General features: G+C 34.1%; 1 protein-coding gene across 2 annotated transcripts; it reads left to right on the top strand.

Annotated features, from left to right (window-relative positions):
- The first annotated feature begins 5550 nt into the window (after positions 1–5550).
- Positions 5551–13328, top strand: LOC140850882 (putative disease resistance RPP13-like protein 3). Of its 2 annotated transcripts, none has more exons than XM_073250911.1 (2): positions 5551–8409; positions 13201–13328. In XM_073250911.1, coding segments are annotated over exons 1-2 (2742 nt in total). In that variant the 5' UTR covers positions 5551–5669; the 3' UTR covers positions 13203–13328. The 2 variants fall into 2 exon arrangements, with proteins under 2 accessions (XP_073107012.1, XP_073107013.1); XM_073250912.1 differs by lacking the exon at positions 13201–13328 and having other exon boundaries at positions 5551–8267; positions 8333–8422.
- The last annotated feature ends 7647 nt before the right edge of the window (positions 13329–20975 follow it).

Genomic DNA, 20975 nt, shown 5'->3' with positions numbered 1-20975 from the left:
AAAAGAAAAAGGAAAAAGAAAAAGAAAAGAAAAAAGAAAAAGAAAAAGAAAGAAAAAAAAAGAAAAAGAGAAAAAGAAAAAGAAAAATAAAATAAAATAAAAAGAAGAAGAAGAGAGAAAATTTTTCTCCCTCCTCTCTCTACCTTCTCTCTACATTTTCTCTCTCTAGATTCTCTCTCTATTTTCTCTCTCTAGATCTTTCTCTCTTTTTGTGAATTTTATCTCTCTAGAATCTTTCTACTCTCTCTCTGATTGTATCACAGACCCTAGGATATATTTGAATTAAAAATATGATGATTTAAAATTGCTCCGAAATTCATGCGGTAGATCTGATCCCAGTCCGATCCTATTCGAAATTTGTAATACTTGATTCATATTGAGTCATCCTGATAGGACCTCTGATGATCTCGATCATGACTACCTCATCGGAAGGATACGAAAATTTTTCTCTCCACTTTTTCTCTCTCTAAAATTTTCTCTCTCTTCATGAATTTTCTCTCTCTAGAAGTCTTATGCATCAGTGGAGGATCTAGATGCTTAAACAAATTCTAATTTTGATTAATCTTAAGATAGGTCCTCGATCTGTGTTATTAGGATCGATTATCGATAATTTTCTCTATATATGATTTTTATGTTTGATCAGGGTTATGAAGAGATGATTATCTGCATAAGATATCGAGTGAAATATCTTGTTAGAGAAATTTATAAATCAAAGAAGAACATTGATTTTTGTGTTTGGATCAGTCACCGATAAAGGTAAGAATCTCTGTACATGATCATCATTATATAATTATTTTACCGTTGGTTTTATCTCCTTGATTTTGCATCGTTGGATTTGAGATCGATGAATTTGTTATATCTGAGACACTGTTATTTATTTTGAGCATGAGTATGTGATGTGCAAATCTTAAAATTTGTAAATAAAACCGCAAACGCACAGTGTGCAGAGTAGCACGACCAGCGAGTATGGGTCGATCCCACAGAGACTTGGTTTAAAAATGATTTTCAAATCTATGTTCAAGCGAGCTTTAACGAAAATCAAAAATCGAAAGTTGTTTGCTAAAGACAATAAGACTAAGGATCTAGGATTTTTGAATCCACTAGATCTAGATTAAAAAATTCTACCTAGAATTTTTCTTATTGATCCCAACGACTACTCCTCTTGTTTTTCCCAAGCATAGATTATGGAGGGACTAAGGCCCAACGATAACCCATCAAGATTCTTTACAGGGGAGTAGTAACTAGGATCCCTTAGGGTTTTCTCCTCCTATGCACTGAATCAAGCATGAACTATGAAGGGACTCTGACCCAACTGTAGTTCATCAAAAATTTTTGACAAAAGAGGAAGAAAAAGAAACCCTAAGAAAAAGAAAGAACCCTATGTAAAATCCTTACTCATGATCTAGCTTCATCGCAAACCCTAGAAAGGATGCTTAGCTAGACATGATCTAAATCTACTTGCAAAATTTAAATGCAGAAAAATAAACTACCTTAATTTCATAAATTAAACTATCCTAATTACATAAATTTAAACTGCATAATTTAAACTAACCTAATTGCATAAAATTAAATTACATAAATTAAACTATCCTAATTGCAAGAAAAATAAATTGCATAATGTAAAGAGATAAAATTGGATAAAAATAAGATTTTATAAAAAAAAAATTATTACAAAAACTTCGAAGCTCGAGGCTTGAAAAGAAAGCTAAAAACCCCACTATCTAGGGTTACAAGCTTGATCAGAAGGAAAGAATCGTTAAAACAAGGGCCTTTGGGGGCTTTTTATAGGCATTTGGGGGTTATAAGGTTTTCAAAACTTTAGATGTGGGACTAAGAGGTTTTAGAGGGCTGTTAGGAGGATTTAGGGGCTCAAATCTCGCTCAAAAAGCACTTAAATCCATCAAAAAACCCTAGAAATTGTTTCAGCCGTCCGATCTTCATCTAAAGGACCCAATTCATCTAATAAATCAAGCCGGGAGCGATTCTGGGCCGTCGGATCATGATCAAGGTGAAGCGCTGCAGTTGGATCGCACTGCAGAGATGGGATCAGGTCGGATGCGTCGCGGACCGTCCGATCAAGGCACTGGAAGATTTCGTCCGTTGGATCGCGCTGCAGAAGGATCCCATGTTGTCCTAATGTTTATTGATTCTTGCAATTGTCTTGATTACGGTTGGATCTTGACCGGCTGCGATGGTGGCCGTCCGATGGCGCAAAAATATGGAGCGTTGGATCTTGATCGGACCATCGAGTGATGTGAAGTTATCAGGTTGCCCTTCGGACCTTCTTCTCTCTCCTCATGAGCCCTGGACCGCGCGCGTGGACCGGGCTCGCGATGCGTTGCGGTGAGCCGAGACTCGCTGATTGGCTGGTTTATGGTGCGCCGATGAGTCCATGGTCCAGGCGCCTGTTGCTGTGAACCAGGCGGCTAACCAGATCACCAAATCAGTTGATTTTTGACCAATTTTGACCTGATTTGACTCGGGTTTGATCAAATTGAGTCTTCTTTCTTCATTCTTTAATTTTTGGGTCAATTTAACTCCGTTTTGCGTAAAATTTATGCCGTTGGAATCCTCTTTCCTTGTTCTTTCTATTAATGACCTCTTCTTCTACAAAATATAATAATAAATATCAATTTCCTAATAAAGTTAGATAATTTAGATATTAATTGATACTTTTTATGTCAATTTGTGACATAAATCAGTATGTTATATCAATACATATGTATCAGCGATTGATGGCATGATTATATGGGTATGACATATTTATTACATTACAAAATTTGAATTGATTAATGAAGTCAAATATTTTATGGGGTGTATGGAAGGTGGAAGGAGGATGGGGTGGCACAAGGTGGCTCGGTTGATTTTTGTTGTTGTGATTAATTGTTCCACACCCAAAAACCCTAGCCCTTTTATAGATGCAGGCCAATGGATGGATAGAATTCAATTATTTTTAAACATCTGATAAGAGCTTTAGTTAAACTCAACCTAATCCAACCCAATCAAATAGAGATTGAGAGAGAGAGTCCGAAGGAAGAGGGGCGTCAACCTTTGGTGCCTCTCTTCTCTTTTGTTGCATGCCTAAGGAAGGGGCACGCATCCCCACATGTGCCCCTCCTTTCTACCATGAGATAGGAGAGAGTCTCCTAGTAAGACTGGGACTCTTGCATAGTTAGCTAATTAGATTCAATTTCGATCTAATCTGAGTCCAATTCGAATCTGATTCGAGTCCAATTCATTCTAGACTCATTCCTAATCCGATTAGGAATTAATCTTGAATCTAGATACCTAATTAGACTCAATTAAGTCAAGTCTAAATAAATTAAATCTGATTTAATTATTTAGAACTTGATCTTCTAACTTGTTTTTCATCAAATTGGATTGCAACAATTATAATTAGATCCTCCTAGCTAACTGTTAGCTGATCTTGTCAATGTAATGCTAAAATCTCATTATTTATGGTAAAAGGTCATGCCCAACATCAAAAAAGCTTCCAATCGAACAAAGGATGCTGAATCAGTATGAAATCGATAAATTTGCTGTAGTGCAAGCAATACTAAAAAAATCCTTCATCAGCATCACCTTAAGGGCCTATTCTTTTATGGATAAAAAATTTATCCAAAAGTCAGTATTTTTCTGGATAAATATTTTCAAACAATATTTAGATAGAAAATTAATTTATCCATATTCTTTTATATTATTAATTTTCTGGATAAATTGCTAAGATCTATCCATATTTCTTATAATACCTTTTATTATGTAAATATTATTATATATAATAGTATAATATAATATATTATACAATAATATTCTATATTATTATATTATTATTATAATATATTATTATATTATATTATATTATATTATATTATATTGATATATTATTATATTATAATATATTAATATTTTATTTTATTTTATTGCTATATATACTTATATTATTATAATATATTAAAAATATTATATTATATTAACCTCTTATATTAGTATGATATAATATATATTTTATAATATGATTATATATATATATTAATATAGTATTATATATTATATTAGTATATATTATTATATATAAATCTTATATTATTATATTATTATAGTATTATACAAATATTATGATATAATTATATTGTTATATATTATTATAATATTATATTATATTATATTATATTAATATCTTATATTTTTATAATAAAGTATATATTATTATATTATTATTATATTTAAATATCTTATACTAATTTATTATAATATTATGATATAATATTCTATCTTATATTATATTAAAATATAATATAGTACATTATATTATAATAATATATTATAAAATCTAATATAAATATTATTATATATTATATTATATTATTATATATTATTATAAGGTTAAGGATACATTAGAAATGAATTAAAAAAGTTACTTTTTTAGTTAATCAAAAAATAATTTAGCCACCTTTTAGTTGGATAAGTTTTTCTTTCATTTCATGAGTAAATACTATCAATGAAAAAGTAATTTATCCATCTTGAAAATCAAAAAAATATGAATAAATTAATCAATAAAAAAATTGATTAATTTTTATATAATATTTATTAAAAAAAACAGATCCTAAAAATGGCTTGAATAAATTTTTTCAGTAGTAAACCATCGTTGTGGTCACAAGGAACCTGCCATGCGCAATAAGCGGGCGCCCCAAAGAATTTTCTTTTTTAACAAAAATCTAGGACTATCATATATAATTTCACCGTCAACCGTGCTGCTAAGATGTTTTGGTGAGGTCGCCATGGCAACTGGACTCTAGCTAATGGCGTGACCGAATCCGTCCTACACGGGCCAGCTGGAGAATGTATTAATGGGATCAGATCTATCATGGATCGCTAATAATGTTTTATCCTGAACGTATGCTACTCATCCAATCAAAAAAGTAATATATATAATTATAATAATTCTTTTAACTATTTGGATTGGTGGCAACTAGCTTCTAAATAATGTTGCGATCGTAGACGTCCTACCTCGGCCGGCTAGAAAAATTATTAGTGGGACAAGATCCATCACTAATAAATTCATCATAATGTTTATTGCTAGTCCAACCAGATAGCAACACACATTAAAATAATCTGTTTTTCCATTTTTTTTATGTATAATAATAAGAATATGTGTTTGGATTAATTTATTAGTAGTATACGGAAGATGTTGTCAAACTAATAATTTCTCGGCCAGCTGATATAGTAATACCGCATTTGGCGCTCAGCTATTTTTTTTTTTTTTAAAAATCTATAGTTTTCTAAGCTTCAAACCACATCTCTTAAAAACTCCGACATTCAACCAGCCTCGAGAGCAACGAAGCACCACATAACGTGAAACCCATGGTCGATGAATTCCAGTGATGGCCTTGGAAAAGTGGGAACAATCGGAAGCGTTGGAACGCACGTGAAAATGTCTGAATATTAAGATGAGTTGCTAAAGTAATTGAACTTCCTATATTAATTTTCATATATATGTAGTTTGATTATTAAAAAAAAAAAAAAAAAGTTTTTTGTGTAGAGAAGATTCCACGGCCATTAGTGACGGATGGCATCCGGGCTGAGAACTTCTCTCAGAGAGATCAAAGCCTCTCTTTCTTGGCTTATACATTCCACCATCGTCTAAAATCCTCTTCGTCTGAGCAAGAGAGATGCCAGAAGTGGTGGCTGAGTTTGCGGCTCTCAGAGCATGCTTTCAGTGCTTTACCAACAATCTCGGGCAAGAAGCTATTTTCTTGTGGGGTGTGAGTGATCAGATCGAATGGATGAGGACACAGCTCCAGTTGTTGCAAGGCTTCCTCAAAGATGCAGATTCCGAAAGGAAGAGAAGAGATGCAAGAATGGAGACCTGGATAAGTGAAATAATACGCGTATCATATCACATGGAAGACGTCATGGACAAAATCAACTACGTGCTCCAGAGGCGACACCAAAGGAGGGGCTTCACGGGCTCCATTTCAAGGTACTCTCACAAACCTTGTGAATTGATCACCCTCCATAAAATTGGTTCTAAAATTGAAAAAATAAGTGAGAAGATCCGCGGTATCACTGAGAGCAGAGCCACATTTGGCATCAATAACCTGGGTGAAAGTAGTGCAGTGGATGAAAATTCGCAATCCCTCAGACAATTCTTTTCTCGCCTTGATGGTGACATCCCCATGGTAAACTTGGAGGACGACAAGGACAAATTAGTGAGTCAATTGCTTCATCCGACCGAGACAGGACGATGTGTGATTTCTGTAGTGGGTATGGGTGGACTTGGCAAGACCATCCTTGCAACGAAAATCTACAAGGACACCAGAATTAGAGAACATTTCGATGCCTTCGTTTGGATTTCAGTTTCTCAGGCATCCCCAGACATTAAGTTTTCTGATTTCGAAGGAGGCTCAGAAAGGATGCGCCACCCAGCACAGGGCGGCCACTCAGTTGTTAGGTTACTGAAGTATCTGAATGAAAAATTAATGGAAATAAGAAAAAGGAGAGAAGGAACTGCAGGAATAATTACACCACAACTATTAGAGCGGATGGGTGAAGAAGATGTGAGAGAGCAGCTCCGTGTTTTCCTGACAGACAAAATGTATTTGGTTGTGATGGATGATGTATGGTCTGTGGATGTTTGGAGAAGAATGCGTCGAGTCTTGCCCGATGGAAACAATGGCAGCAGAATACTGCTTACTACCCGTAACAGTGAAGTAGCAAGACATGCCGAGCCATGGTTTACTCCACATGAACTGCACCCTTTGAATTACACACACAGTTTGGAGCTCTTCAGCAGCAAGGCATGTCCCCCAAATCAAGGTGCCTGCACTGACTTTGCCAACGAGCTCGCAAAGAGCTGTGGTGGACTTCCTCTTGCACTGGTGGCGCTCGGGGAACATCTGAAAGGGCATCCTTGTGATACGTGGCAGAGAGCAGCTAAGAACTGGGAATCTAGTGAAGCCGGGCAGAAGTGCTTCGATATATTGGGTTTAAGTTACAGAGACTTGAAATATAATTTAAAACTATGTTTCCTGTACATTGCCGCATTTCCAAAGGACTACTTCACCATCTCTGCTTCGAAATTAGTTAGGTTGTGGATCGCCGAAGGTTTAGTACCACAAGAGCAGGAAAAGACATTGGAAGAAACCGCCAGGGATTGGTTGGGTGAGTTGGTCCAGAGGTCCATGATCCAGGTTGTCGAGAGAAGCGTGGCTCATGGGGGCATCAAGAGCGTACGCATCCATGATATGTTACGTAAAGTAGGCCTATCAGACGCCAGGGATAATAAATTTCTTCACGTTTGCAGGAGCGACATGGATCTCAGGCAAGTATCTACTGGTATAACGAGTTATCGTGCAGCTTTCCACGAAGTTATAAATAACGAGGTTGCTGTTTTCTCACCACATCTCCGTGCTTTGCTGGGCTTCAATTTAGCGTTGAAAGGCAGTGCTGCTCGGGGAAGATTTTTGAAAGGGCTATACTTATTAAGGGTGCTGGATTTGGAGGGAGCAAGAGGTTTGAAGAAGTTACCGAAACAGATCGGCAAGATGATTCATCTACGATACCTGGGATTGAAAAACACTGGTTTGAAGAGACTTCCATCCTCCATAGGGCGTCTCTTGAATCTGCAGACTCTGGACGTGAGAAAAACGGACATTTATTGGCTTCCGAAATCATTTTGGAAAATCCGGACACTGCGGCATGTATATATTAATAGCTATATTTTTGCAAGCACACCGATAATTGGTGATCAGAAGAACTTGCAGACTCTGCGAATCACGGACTTTGAAGCTCACATGGATACCATCTGTTTTTGCAGCCGTGCAGACGTAAGATTCATTAGAAATTGGGTTGCCACACCAGGCTGTACCGAGGAGGCAAGACACAAAATGTTTGAAAAATTACTCGGAGAAGCACTCGGAAAAATGGATAGCCTCGTCTCCTTTACTCTGACTATGGAAAGCTCTGGAGTCCCTGGGGATGTCCTTTTTGCGCATCTGCGCCAGCTTCGTTCATTGAATCTGGAGGGACGGTTGTTTTTCAGAGAGATGCAGCTCCCACATAGCGGTCGATTCCCCCCAAAGCTCACCAAACTCGTATTAACAAATTCCAAGTTGGAGCAAGACCCAATGCCAGTTCTGAAGAACCTACCAAACCTCAAGCTTCTTGCACTGAAATTGGATGCATACGTTGGGGAGAAGATGTCATGCTCTGCTGATGGCTTTCCTCTACTGCAACACTTGATATTAACGAGTCTGACAAATTTAGAGGTATGGAGAGTGGACGTTGAGGCGATGCCCAGCCTCACCGACTTAACCATCAGTTTGTGCTGCAGGTTGGAGATACTTCCTGATGAATTACAGCGCAGGATCACCCTTCAGAAACTAAAGCTGAATCATATCACCCGTACCTGTAAGTCACTCACTCTCTCCATTTCTTCCTCCTCTATTGCATTTTATTTCCATCCCTCAAGATTCTACTTATGGAGGAATAACCTTCTTGCGTGATTGGATATACTAAGCTTGTAATTGTAGCATGCCACATGTTTGACATAATACAATTTAAGGTATTATGATTTGCATAGCTTTATGAAATATTTATAGATTGCACTCTGTGCAATTATGGTGAATAAAATGTTTTATTTTTCTCCAACCTTTTGAATGTACTAATTACTGAAATTCTGGTTGAGTTTTAGCACTTTTGATGCAGTAAGTTCGGAAAACTGATTCTAAAATTCTTTCGCTTCTCTAGCTTGACAGAGCTTTGAAAATGAAATACGGCTGGTCGTACTGGTGATTGATCTTTCCTATATCTGTTTTTTTTTTTTTTTTTTTTTTTTTTGGTCACATACAAATCAGTTGGTTGACGGGATGGGGCAACTCAACCCACCCCTTGTAACACCTCATGCACTAAAACACCGATAAGACGATCAATAAACCTAATTACATTAAAATATATGATGCTTTGCTCCGGAACTGCCTGCTTGCATGTACCCCGTTAGTCCCCATTCTACGGTCTCTAGGTGTCACGCCCCGAATCCAACACTCAGGTCGGATACGTGATGGCCGCTCACTCTTTAGAGCAAACCCTAAAGAATATGCAAGGCCAAATTAAATCATTACAACCTTATCAACCATAATAATTTATTTCAATAATAATTCATAAAACTTGCATAATTACAATTAACATTCCTTCCATCCTCTGATCAGGTATCAACGGTACTCTATCTATGCATCCGCTCACTCACAAATCCATACCATAGCCAACCATGGACATCTTGTAACTCTGAGAAGAAAAGGAAATGAAGGGGTGTGAGCTTTACAGCCCAGTAAGAATTTCCATATCACACCAATATAATAATATAATCTGAAAATAATGATAGGCAATATCACATAAAAGTCGATGTTCACTGTCCAGAATACTGCAAACATTTATAGATTATCTGTTTTATCAAAAGAGATGCATCATCATATGTTAAATAAGTGAAACAATTTTATTCAACGATTGTTTCATGTCTTATCTTTCTATTTTCTTCTATTATCACATCATCTTTAATCCTTTCTTTTTGGCTTTAGCTTAAGCTTTGGCTTTGGCTTTGGACTACCAGGATCATGCGACGATCTTTTATTCGGATCGATTTCTGTGATCTTCCTCGGATCGAAATATTCATGATCTTTCTCGGATCAAATCATTCATGATCTTTCTCGGATCAGATTCTTCATGATCTTTCTCGGATCATATTCTTCCACACATAAGCCTGTGGGGGCTGTCCCAGGCATAAGCTCCTGGCAAGCTATTCCACATGACAAGGCCAGTCCAAACCATATTTCTCTTTCTTTTCATTTTCATGAAATTATGATATTTAACTTCATTAATCAATTCATCTTTTGCAGTACAATAAATATGTCATACACATAATCATGCCATCAATCGCTGATACATTTGTATTGATATAGCATACTCATGCTCAAAATCACATAAATAAATAACAATATCTCAGATATAACAAATTCATCGATCTCAAATCTAACGATGCAAAATCAATGAGATAAAACTAACGGTAAAATAATATATAATGATGATCATGTACAGGAATTCTTACCTTTACCAGTGACTGATCCAAGCACAAAAATCAATATTCTTCTTTGATTTATGAATTTCTCTAACAAGATATTTCACTCGATATCATTTGCAGACAATCATCTCTTCGTAACCCTGATCAAATATAAAAATCATATATGGAGAAAATTATCGATAATCGATCCTAATAATATAGATCGAGGACCTCTCTTAGGATTAACCAAAATTAGGACTTGTCTATGTATCTGGATCCTCCACTGATCCATAAGACTTCTAGAGAGAGAAAATTCATGAAGAGAGAGAAAATTCTAGAGAGAGAAAGTAGAGAGAGAAAGTGGAGAGAAAAATCTTCGTATCCTTCAGATGAAGCAATCATGATCAAGATCATCAAAGGTCCTATCAGGGTGACTCAATATGAATCAAGTGTTACAAATTTCGAATAGGATCAGACTGGGATCAGATCTACTGCACGAATTTCGGAGCAACCTCTGATCATCTTATTTTCATCTCAATTTTATCCTAGGGTCCGTGATGAAATCAGAGAGAGAGTAGAAAGATTCTAGAGAGATAAAATCCACAAAAAGAGAGAAAGATCTAGAGAGAGAAAATAGAGAGAGAATCTAGAGAGAGAAACTGGAGAGAGAAGATAGAGAGGAGAGAGAAAATTTTTCTCTCTTCTTCTTCTTTTTATTTTATTTTATTTTTATTTTTCTATTTCTCTCTTTCTTTTCTTTTCTTTTCTTTTTTTTCTTTTTCTTTTTCCTTTTTCTTTTCTTTTTCTTTTTCCTTTTTCTTTTCTTTTCTTCTCTTCTTCTTCTTCCTTCTTCTTTTCTTTTCTTCCCGCGGCCTCCCTAGGCTGAAACAAGGAAAGAAATAGAGGCTGGCTCGGGCTCCGACGGCTTGGCCGGAGATCCGGCAATGACGACCGACAACCGAGAGCAAGGAATCGCCGGCGGCAAGACTTGACCGGCGGGAGAAGAGGTTCTAAAAAAAAAAACAGGGGACCGTCCCTATTCTCTTTATTGTCCGGTCATTGGCCGGTCATCGACGGCCAAGATTTTCAGGGAAGGAAGAGAGGGAGATGGGGGTCCGGTCTCGGGGATGGGATGCCGCAACCGGCGGCACCGGTGGCCGAAAAAAAGAAGAGAGAATCCGGTTGAAACAGAGCAAAACAAGGATTTATCTTGTTCATGGATTTTCCGGCGAAGACGGTGGCCGGCGGTGAGGCTTTGGGCCAGGGGAGAAAGAGAAGAGGGAGAGGAAGAAGGGGAGGGGCTTACCTTGCTCCGGCGGTTGAGAAGAGCTCCGGTGAACTCCTTTTCTTCCTGTTCAAACAACTCGCAACAAAAATCTTGGAAAAAATCCCTCTAAACTCTTAATAATCTCTCAAAATCCCGTGATAAAGACCTAAAGGGAGGGGAAAGGGGGTTTTATAGAGGAGAAATCCATTTTTTATTCGGATTTCTCACTCTTTTTTACGGTGGAAAGAAAACTCTCAATGGAAGTCTTCTTCCTTTCGATATTCTCTGTGTTTTTTTTTTTTTTTTTTTTTTTTAATCTGAGTTATTACACTAGGTCCGTCCGCTATCTGGCAAGCGTCACGTTTTGGTTACAGACATCTCGAAGAATAGCATTCATGTGCTAGCTGACGCTAAAATGGGTTTTAAAACATGCATGCATTTCTTAGTCTCGGCATGAGAGACAAGCAGTTCTTCTTGTAACCCGTCTAATTATTACTGCCTGCCACAAGGCTTCTGCTGGAAGGCGGGACTGCGTCATTAACTTTTCGAAGCCAGAATTTATATTTATTTTTTCTTCCCATATGAGAAAAGCTGTAGATGATAAAATATTATCCATCGATCAATCTGATTCATATTCGATATATTTTAAATAAATTTAAATTTAATTTAAATAAATTTAAATTATAAATAAATTAATTTATTTAATTTATTTTTGAAATAGATCAAATTTAAATTTAAATTTTTCAATCGGCTGCACAACTGTCACCCCCCCGGCCTAATCAACTCTATCTATGATCGTGAACGGTTTACAACAGCCTCCTCAGCATCTTGGCGGCAATCACCTCCAGATGCTAGTGGTGGAGCCTCAAACGATGGTGACCTACGGCTTTGTGACTATCTGAGTGTTGATCCGTCTGAAAAAGCTTACGATAAAAATGAAAATTTCTCATCGATCACTCTTCATTTTTTTTTATTGAATTATCTGATAAATAAATTATATAGATCGGATTAGATAATTTATTTATTAAATAGGATATGTTTAGATTTCAAAATCTGATCAGCATAAGAATCAGATTGGATTGAGATTAGAAATTTTTTTTTTTTGACTCTTGTGTGTGTGTCTATATATATATATATATATATATATATATATATATATATATATATTATCCGATGTATTTATATCCGATCTGGCTTGATTACCATCCTTGGCTGTCATCCAGTTTACAAAAGAAATTTAATGGATACAGAGGGAGGGACTCGACCAAAAAGCATGGAGAAACTCAAGATCTGTTCTTTGGACAACCGGTGACCCTGATTGCCATAACTGCTGGTTGTGATCCTATGACTACTTTACCAACACTTTTGTTTTAGCAAAAAAGGTCGTAACCCGTCAATTCAACGATTGAAACTTAGTACGTTTCTTCAACTACATAAATGAGACAGGAACATGCACTAGTTCTCGTGTTGCTTTAAGTTCAAATCATGATTTATCCATCTATTTTTTTTATTATTATTGAGTTCATTGGCACAGCTCTTCTTTTATAACTCATGACTTTATAACTTCAAATATAATTTAAGCTACTAATATATTATTAGTACTTCAGTAATTTAAACGCACTCTTATTTTATAATCCACAATATGAGAAAATATGAAAGTAACCGGATGATTCTTGGTTCTCACCTTTCTGGAAGTTTTTTCCTTCATTTGATGCATCAAGAAACTTAATTCTGGTTCCTTGTAGAAGGCAGGGATTTTAGAGGTATGCTAAATTTCCACCATGCCAAAGGTTGCACATGTTTACGAATTCGGTAAAAAAATTCCAACAGTTTATCATTGCCATCCAAACAAATAACAAATCTATTGTTTTCTGTCTTGCAGGATTTCTATTTTAATTGATGTTAGTAGAAGCGATGATCCAGTCAATAAGGTTCTCTCACTTTTTTTTTTTTTGGTACAACTCTGTCTTTCTTTAATATGTAGATGGAGACTTTTTTAGCTATTTCTTATGGAACCATATTGGAAATGTTGATTGTATGAGTTCTTCATTTTCATTGTGACATCATATTTCTTTAGATTTGATGGAGTTGTTAATTTTCTGGAATGTACTTAAAGATGCTTTTGCAAATGAACTTCTCTTTCAACTTGTGAATGCTTATCCAGTAGCATCCTTGGAAACCATATCTTTCGACGTTCTTCAGATTCAATTAGCATGTTCATTAATTCATGTTCGCTAAACCTAAGCGAATCATCCAGTGAAATTCATGCTTCTCAACCACACTTATTGCCAATGGCCTGGTACAATGATCTACGACTTATTTTTTCCAGAAATAAAGATTAGGGTAAGGTCTATTCTGAAATGTGTATGTGTGTGCGTCTGTGTATATATATTTCTTCTTTTGAAATGTTATGTATCATACTTTCATTTTCCAAATAGAAGTGAACAGACCTTACCTTAATCTCGCGCGCGCGCACACACATACATATGTATATACATATATACATATATATACATACATACATACATACATATATATATACACACACACACAGAGACACACACAGAGACACACACACACACACATACATACATACATACATATGTATGTATGTATGTATATGTATATACATATACATACATCCATATATACATACATACATACATATATATACACACACACACATATATACATTTGTGTGTGTGTATGTGTATATATGTGTGTGTGTGTATGTGTGTGTATCTACAAATCATAATAGCTATGCTCCAGTTCGTGGTAGCAATCTCAGATATCCATGTTGCAGCCCATGGTGGTAAACTCAAGTACCACGTTTCTATTCATGGCAGAGTTATTCTCAGTTTAATGTAGCTAGTCTAAACATCTCTTTCTTGATCATCAATTTATTAAATCTTAAATATGTCAAAAAAATATTGAATCATATTATATTCTTTTTAAAAATCTCAATAGTCAATATCACAATCCAAACCATCTGAAAAACCATCATTATTTGATACAAACACATGATATAGATTATACAAATAATCATACTAGTGATAATAAAATAAATATCGATCATGAGAAATAAAATCATGCAGTACAAAAATATATATATATTGGTGTTTGTATCCAAAAATTTTTTATCTTTATCGATGATTGTCCAATACAGGAATCGATAAACTCCATAATTTGCGAATTCAAAATCAAGATATTCTACTCGACATCTTTGTATCTCTACATAATCAGGGTCAAAAATTATTGGTGATTGAGGACAATGAAAAATTATGCCAATCCTAATATTATAATTTCAAGACCCCTCTCAGGGTCAATCAAGATCAAGGTTACCTAAGCATCTGGACCCTCCACTAGTTCATAAGGTATCTAGAGAGAGAAATTCATGAAGAGAGAGAATATTCTGAAAAGAAAAATTAGACAGAGAAATTATAGAGAGAGAAACTCATACAAAAAGTGGATAGAGAAAGTAAAGAGATGAGAGGGAAGAGAGAGAAAATCTCTCTCTTTTTTTTGTTTCTTTTTTTTTCTTCTTTTCTTCTCCATTGAAACAAGGGAAGATGTTTGGAAGACAGCCACCTCCTATGGCGGTGAACCCTGACAAGTGATAGCCCTTTGGCACTGGCGGTGATGGCTCCAATCCTTGACGACCATGGCAAGACTACATCCGGCAACTAGCCAATCTGATGGAAGGAAAACAAAAAACCAAAAATAGGGAAAGTTTGTTTCCAAGAAATCTGGTGGTTGGCAGCACAATTGGGCCATCAAAAGTCTTGTGGGGTTTGAAAAAGAGGAGAAAAAGAAAAAGAAAAGATCAATACCTTAAATACGGTGATGGTTTGACAGTGGCTTGTCAGAAATTAATCGACAAAAAAACCCCCATAACCCATAATTTCAATGATGGTTGTTGGGAATTTGGGTGATGCATTGAGAAGGATGGGAGGGGGGATTTATAGGCATGGATCTAAGATCCTCGTTGGAGTTTGGAAGGCCCAAGGATTCTTCTCCAGTTCGAACTCAGAAGTGGAAAGAAAGATTCCATCGAGAGTCCTCTTCTATTCCTTTTTTTCTCCTGCTTTAAGAGTCGTGCTATAAGGTTAAAAAAAATCTAGATGAATTCTCACATTCTTCTTCCTTAAAATAATTTCGTCCTTGAAATCAATATATTGCAAAGTTGAAACCTTAAGGATATAAAATTCTTATCTTATCATCGAGCTCCTAGATAGCTTTCTTCACTTGAAAAGAAATTCAAATCCTCGAACATAATATTCTCTGAATTAGAACCAATCTTTTCGATTAAATTTAAATGGTTTAAACCATCATAATTTTGCTGTGCACTCTGATTTAAATCTATCAAATTTCTTAGATTTGCTAAACAATCTTCAGGCCAATTAAGATCATAAAAATTTATCGATCCTTCAAATTATAATCTGAGATATAAGTTATCCATAGAAATCCAAGCCCTAGTAATCATAACTATAGGTTTCAATATTTTTTATGTGATGCTATTACAATAAAATTGAATCCACTAATAGAGCCAAATATATTTTTCATTTATATATAAGCTTCATATATAATCCTCTTATGGGTTCAATCTCGAAAAATATTCCTCTCTTATGCGATGTAATTCTTTCTTAAGTTACATCCTAACAATTTCCTTCTGATAAATCCAAAATTATAGGGATCCAATAATTAGCATCTAAATTAGAAGAGTCATTATAACCTTCTCCATATCAAGTTTAGAATTTCAAAAATCATCAAAATAGCACTTGAACCAGTTTATCCAACACAATATATTAATATATCTCACTTTATTCTAGGATCAACACCTTTCATACTTAGGTCAAGCCCTACTTATTAAAATCCAAGAGATAACTCATTAATTCTATTAGAGAAATCATATGACCCTTATACATAAATTTCCTACTAATATTTATTGATTTGAAAATCAGACTTCTAATTCTTTCTACTATTTTTATCATACTCGTAGTGATCATAATCTTATACTCAAATACTACTTAAGTCACAATCCTGTGTGATCATAATCTATGCTTTGATATTATTCTATCACATCCCTATACACTACAAGAAAATAGTGAATTTGCGATCGAAAAATCGATCACAAAATTTACAAAATCGGTTGCAAATTGATTTTTGCAACCGATTTGTGACCGATTACAGTTGGTCGCACAAACCTTGGTTGCAAATATTTTGCGATCGAAAATTTCGATCGTAAAATTTTGTGACCAATTTTACGACTGATTATGCAGTTGCTAAATTAAAAAAAATTAAAAATAAAATTAATCAATTAGCAATTGATTTTTGCAACTGGTTTTTTGATCGCAAATTCTAAATTTACGATCAATTTTTCAGTCACAAATTTAATATAAATTTTTTATTTTTACTTTTGCGATAGAATTTTTGATTGAAAAAATAATAAAAATTTTTTAATTTTAAATTTACGATCAATTTTTCGATCACAAATTTAATATAAATTTTTTATTATTTTTTTGCAACCAGTTTTTCAATTGCAAATTTAATATTAATTTTTATTTTATATTTTATATTTTTATATTATTTTTATTTTTTATATTTTTTATATTTTATATTTTTTTAGATTTTTCGGTGGTGCGGTCCATGGAGTGGACCGTGGACCGAAGGACGGGAAATGCCCGTTTCTCGCGGCCCACAGTCCTCTCCGTGGACCAACGAAGGCCGACGCGATGCCGACCTCTTTGAGCCAGTCGGAGATCTGGGACTTCTCGAGGAGGCCGAGAATGATCTCGTCGACGGCAATGTGGAGGCCGAGACCTCATCCGACGGTGGGTGGTGGGGTGGTGGAGCCACAGGCAGAGGCCGACGGTGGAGGGGGCGTTGGGAGGGCGGAGGCCGACGGCGGAGCCACCGGTGCCGAAAGGGAGGGGGTGGTCGCAGAAGCCCTGGGAGGCGGAGAGGGGGCCGGCTGGGGAGAGTGTGTTGGGAGCCGCGGGCGCGCTCCAGGTGGGGGTGGTGGGCGCACGGAAGCCACGATGCAGCAAGCAGAGGAGCTGCCGGAGAGGGGGTGCGGAGGAGCTGCCGGTGCCGCCGGGGGGTCGGGTGGGCGCGGAGAAGCTGCGGGTAGTGCCAAGAGGGAAGGGCGGGCGACGGCGGGGAGGCGGGCGAAGGAGGAGGAGGATGGGGGGCGGTACGGCGACGGGGAGGCGGACGAAGGAGGAGGAAAAAGGCAGGTGCGCCTATATTTTTTTCAAAATTCAAATTTACGATCATTTTTTAGATTATAAAATATTAAAAAATTTATAATCAAAAAATTGATCATAAAATTTTTAAATTATATCTTAAAATTATAAATAATTTTACGATCGATTTTTCAATCGTAAAATTAATACTTTACGATCGAAAAGTCGATCGTAAAATTATTTACAGATTAAAAAAATTATTAAAGAATTTTGCGATCGATTTTTTGATGCTGTTTGGATTTTACGATCACCATCGTATAAACGATTAAAATAGTAGCAAAGATAATTTATCTAAAAAATAACTTTATAATCAAATGTCGTTTGACCTTTTGATCATTTATTTTTCAATAAATGGCTCAAATCATCCCATATTAAATTGACTATGATAATGATGTTCGATTGAAATGAAATTTTGATAGTATATTAAAAATATTATCGAAATTATTATTTTAAATTTTTGAATTCATCGGTGATCTCTATCTATCAAATCATCATACAGTCATTTATGATCATTAAAATCAAATTTTATTGATCGATATAGCTAGGATTATCGGATCGAGGTGATTTTTTGTGATGATGCTCTAACGATAATTATTTAGATAATGAATAATAAAAATAAGTTTTAAATTTTAAAATTATATCATATTAAAAAAAAAATTAAAAAAAATTATATTGGACTGTAAAATATATTTACAACCGATATTTCAGTTGTAAAATCTTAAAAAAATTTATGATCGATTTTTTACTTACAAAATTGATCGCAAGTATATTTAAGTTAAATAATAATTAAAATTTTTTGTAACTAATTTTTTGGTTGCAAAATATTAAGATAGTTTATAATCAAAAAATTGATCGTCAAATTTTTTAATTATTTTTCTAATCTATAAACAATTTTATGATCAAAAAATCAGACATAAATATATTGTAAGTTTTCATATCCATCGGTGGTCTCTATATATCAGATCATTATATAGTTATTTATGATTATTGAAATCAAATTTTATTGATCGATATAACTAGAATTATCGAATCGAGATGATTTTTTGTGACGATGCTCTAATGATAATTATTTAGATAATGAACAGTAAAAATAAACTTTAAATTTTAAAATTATACTATATTCAAAAAAAATTAAAAAAATTATATTTGATTGTAAAATATATTTGCGATCGATATTTTGGTTGTAAAATCTTAAAAAAATTTATGATCAATTTTTTATTTACAAAATCGATCATAAATATATTTAAGTTAAATAATAATTAAAATATTTGGTGATTGATTTTTTGGTTGTAAAATATTAAGATAATTTATAATTGAAAAATTGATCACAAAATTTTTTAATTATTTTTTTTAATCTATAAATAATTTTATGATCAAAAAATTAGTCATAAAATATTTAAATTAAAAAATAATTAAAATAATTTTAATAGAAATAAAATTGAAAAGCTTGCAATTGATTTTTTAGTTGCAAAATAGTAACTCCATTTTGCAACCAAAAAATCGATCACTAAATTTATTAAAAATTGAATTAAATAATTAAAATTTATTATGATCAAATTTATGATTGTAAATATATAAAAAATTAATATTTTATAAATTTATTTTTATATTCAAAATTTTGAATGCAAAATCGATTGCAAAATTTTAGTTTTGCAATTGATTTTTTTGGTTGCTATATTAATTTTTTAAATTATGGATCGCAAAATTTTGATTTTGCAATCGATTTTACAACTGATATTGTTCAATCGCTATATTAATTTTTTTAATGATCGATCATAAAATCATTTGTTAAAAATTTTGATCACAAAATCGATCACAAAATTGAGCGTAAATTGCAATCAAAAAATTCGATCGTAAATCACTATTTTTTTGTAGTGCTCAAAGCTAAAATCGATCACAAAATCACTATTTCTAGTAATCATAATCTTATGTTCAAATATCTTTTAAATCACAGTCCCTAGAGATCATAACTTTAACTCTAGTATCATTCTATCACACTCTATTAATCATAATTTAAAATTTTGATATCACTTATATCACAATCCCTAATGACCTTAGATTTAAACTCTGCTACCATTCTATCATTATCTATTGATCATGAGCTAAAATTTTGATATCACTTATGTCACAGTCCCTAATGATCTTAAACCTAAGCTTTGATATCATTCAGTCACATCCCAATCTCAGCATCCGGATCGGATATATGATGGCTGCATACTCTTTGGGGCAAATCCTAAAGAACATGCAAGATCTAAAAATACGATACAATAATGATCTAAATTTTATAATAATTAATAAAACATACATAATTATAAATTTAATTCTTTCAATCAGATATCAATCATGCTCTATCTATTCATCCGCTCATCTACGAACTCAAATCACAGTCAATCATGAGCATCCTACAACTCTAAGAAGAAAGGAGAAGTAGAAGAGAGTGAACTTTACAGCCCAATAAAAATCTCCACACACTTACATCAATATAATAATATAATTAAAAATAATATATGAACAGCATCAAAAGAAAATATAAAGCATGAAATCTCATATCAAGTATCCAGTATAACTCAATATCAATATATACCAAAAATATACATTGTATACCATCAAATATTCATCTTCTTTAAAAGTGATATACTGTATATATGTAATTAAGTAAAATTTCTCTTTACTTAATTTTAATTTTATGTTTTATCATCCATATCTCATTAAAATAATCTAAATTAATCAATAATTGTCTCTAGGATTTCAAACTAACTACAATCACTTTTCAGCCCATGACTGGTAAATCATAATAATAATCACGCTCCAGCTCGTGGTGGCGATTCATACTAGCTACACTCTAGCCCGGGGCGGCAAACTATACTAGCCATACTCCAATCCGTAGTGGCAATCTCATACTAGCCACGCTCCAACCTATGTGGCAAACCATACTAGCCATGCTCCAATTCGTGATGGCAATCTCAGATATCCACATTGCAGCCCGTGATGGCAAACTCAAGTATTACGTTCCTATTTGTGACGGTGCTATTCTCAGTTTAATATAGCTAGTCCAAATATCTCTTTCTTGATCATCAATTTATTAAATTTCAAGTATACCCAGAAAATATTGAATCATATTATATTTTTTTTAAAAATCTCAACAGTCGATATCACAACCCAAACCATCCGAAAAACCATCATTATTTGATACAAGTATATGATATAGAACATACAAATAATCATACCAGTGATAATAAAACAAATATCGATCATGAGAAATTAAATCATGCAGTACAAAAATAAATATACATATCCACTATAAGAAAATAATGATTTTACGATCGAATTTTTTGGTTGCAATTTAAGATCGATTTTATGATCAAAATTTTTTATGATCAATTTTGCAACCGATTATTAAAAAAATTAACAG

Source organism: Elaeis guineensis, chromosome 1, assembly GCF_000442705.2.
Source record: "Elaeis guineensis isolate ETL-2024a chromosome 1, EG11, whole genome shotgun sequence".
NCBI lineage: Eukaryota > Viridiplantae > Streptophyta > Magnoliopsida > Arecales > Arecaceae > Elaeis > Elaeis guineensis.
The sequence above is the reverse complement of the archived record's forward strand: the minus strand, read 5'-3'. Positions and strand labels throughout refer to the sequence as shown.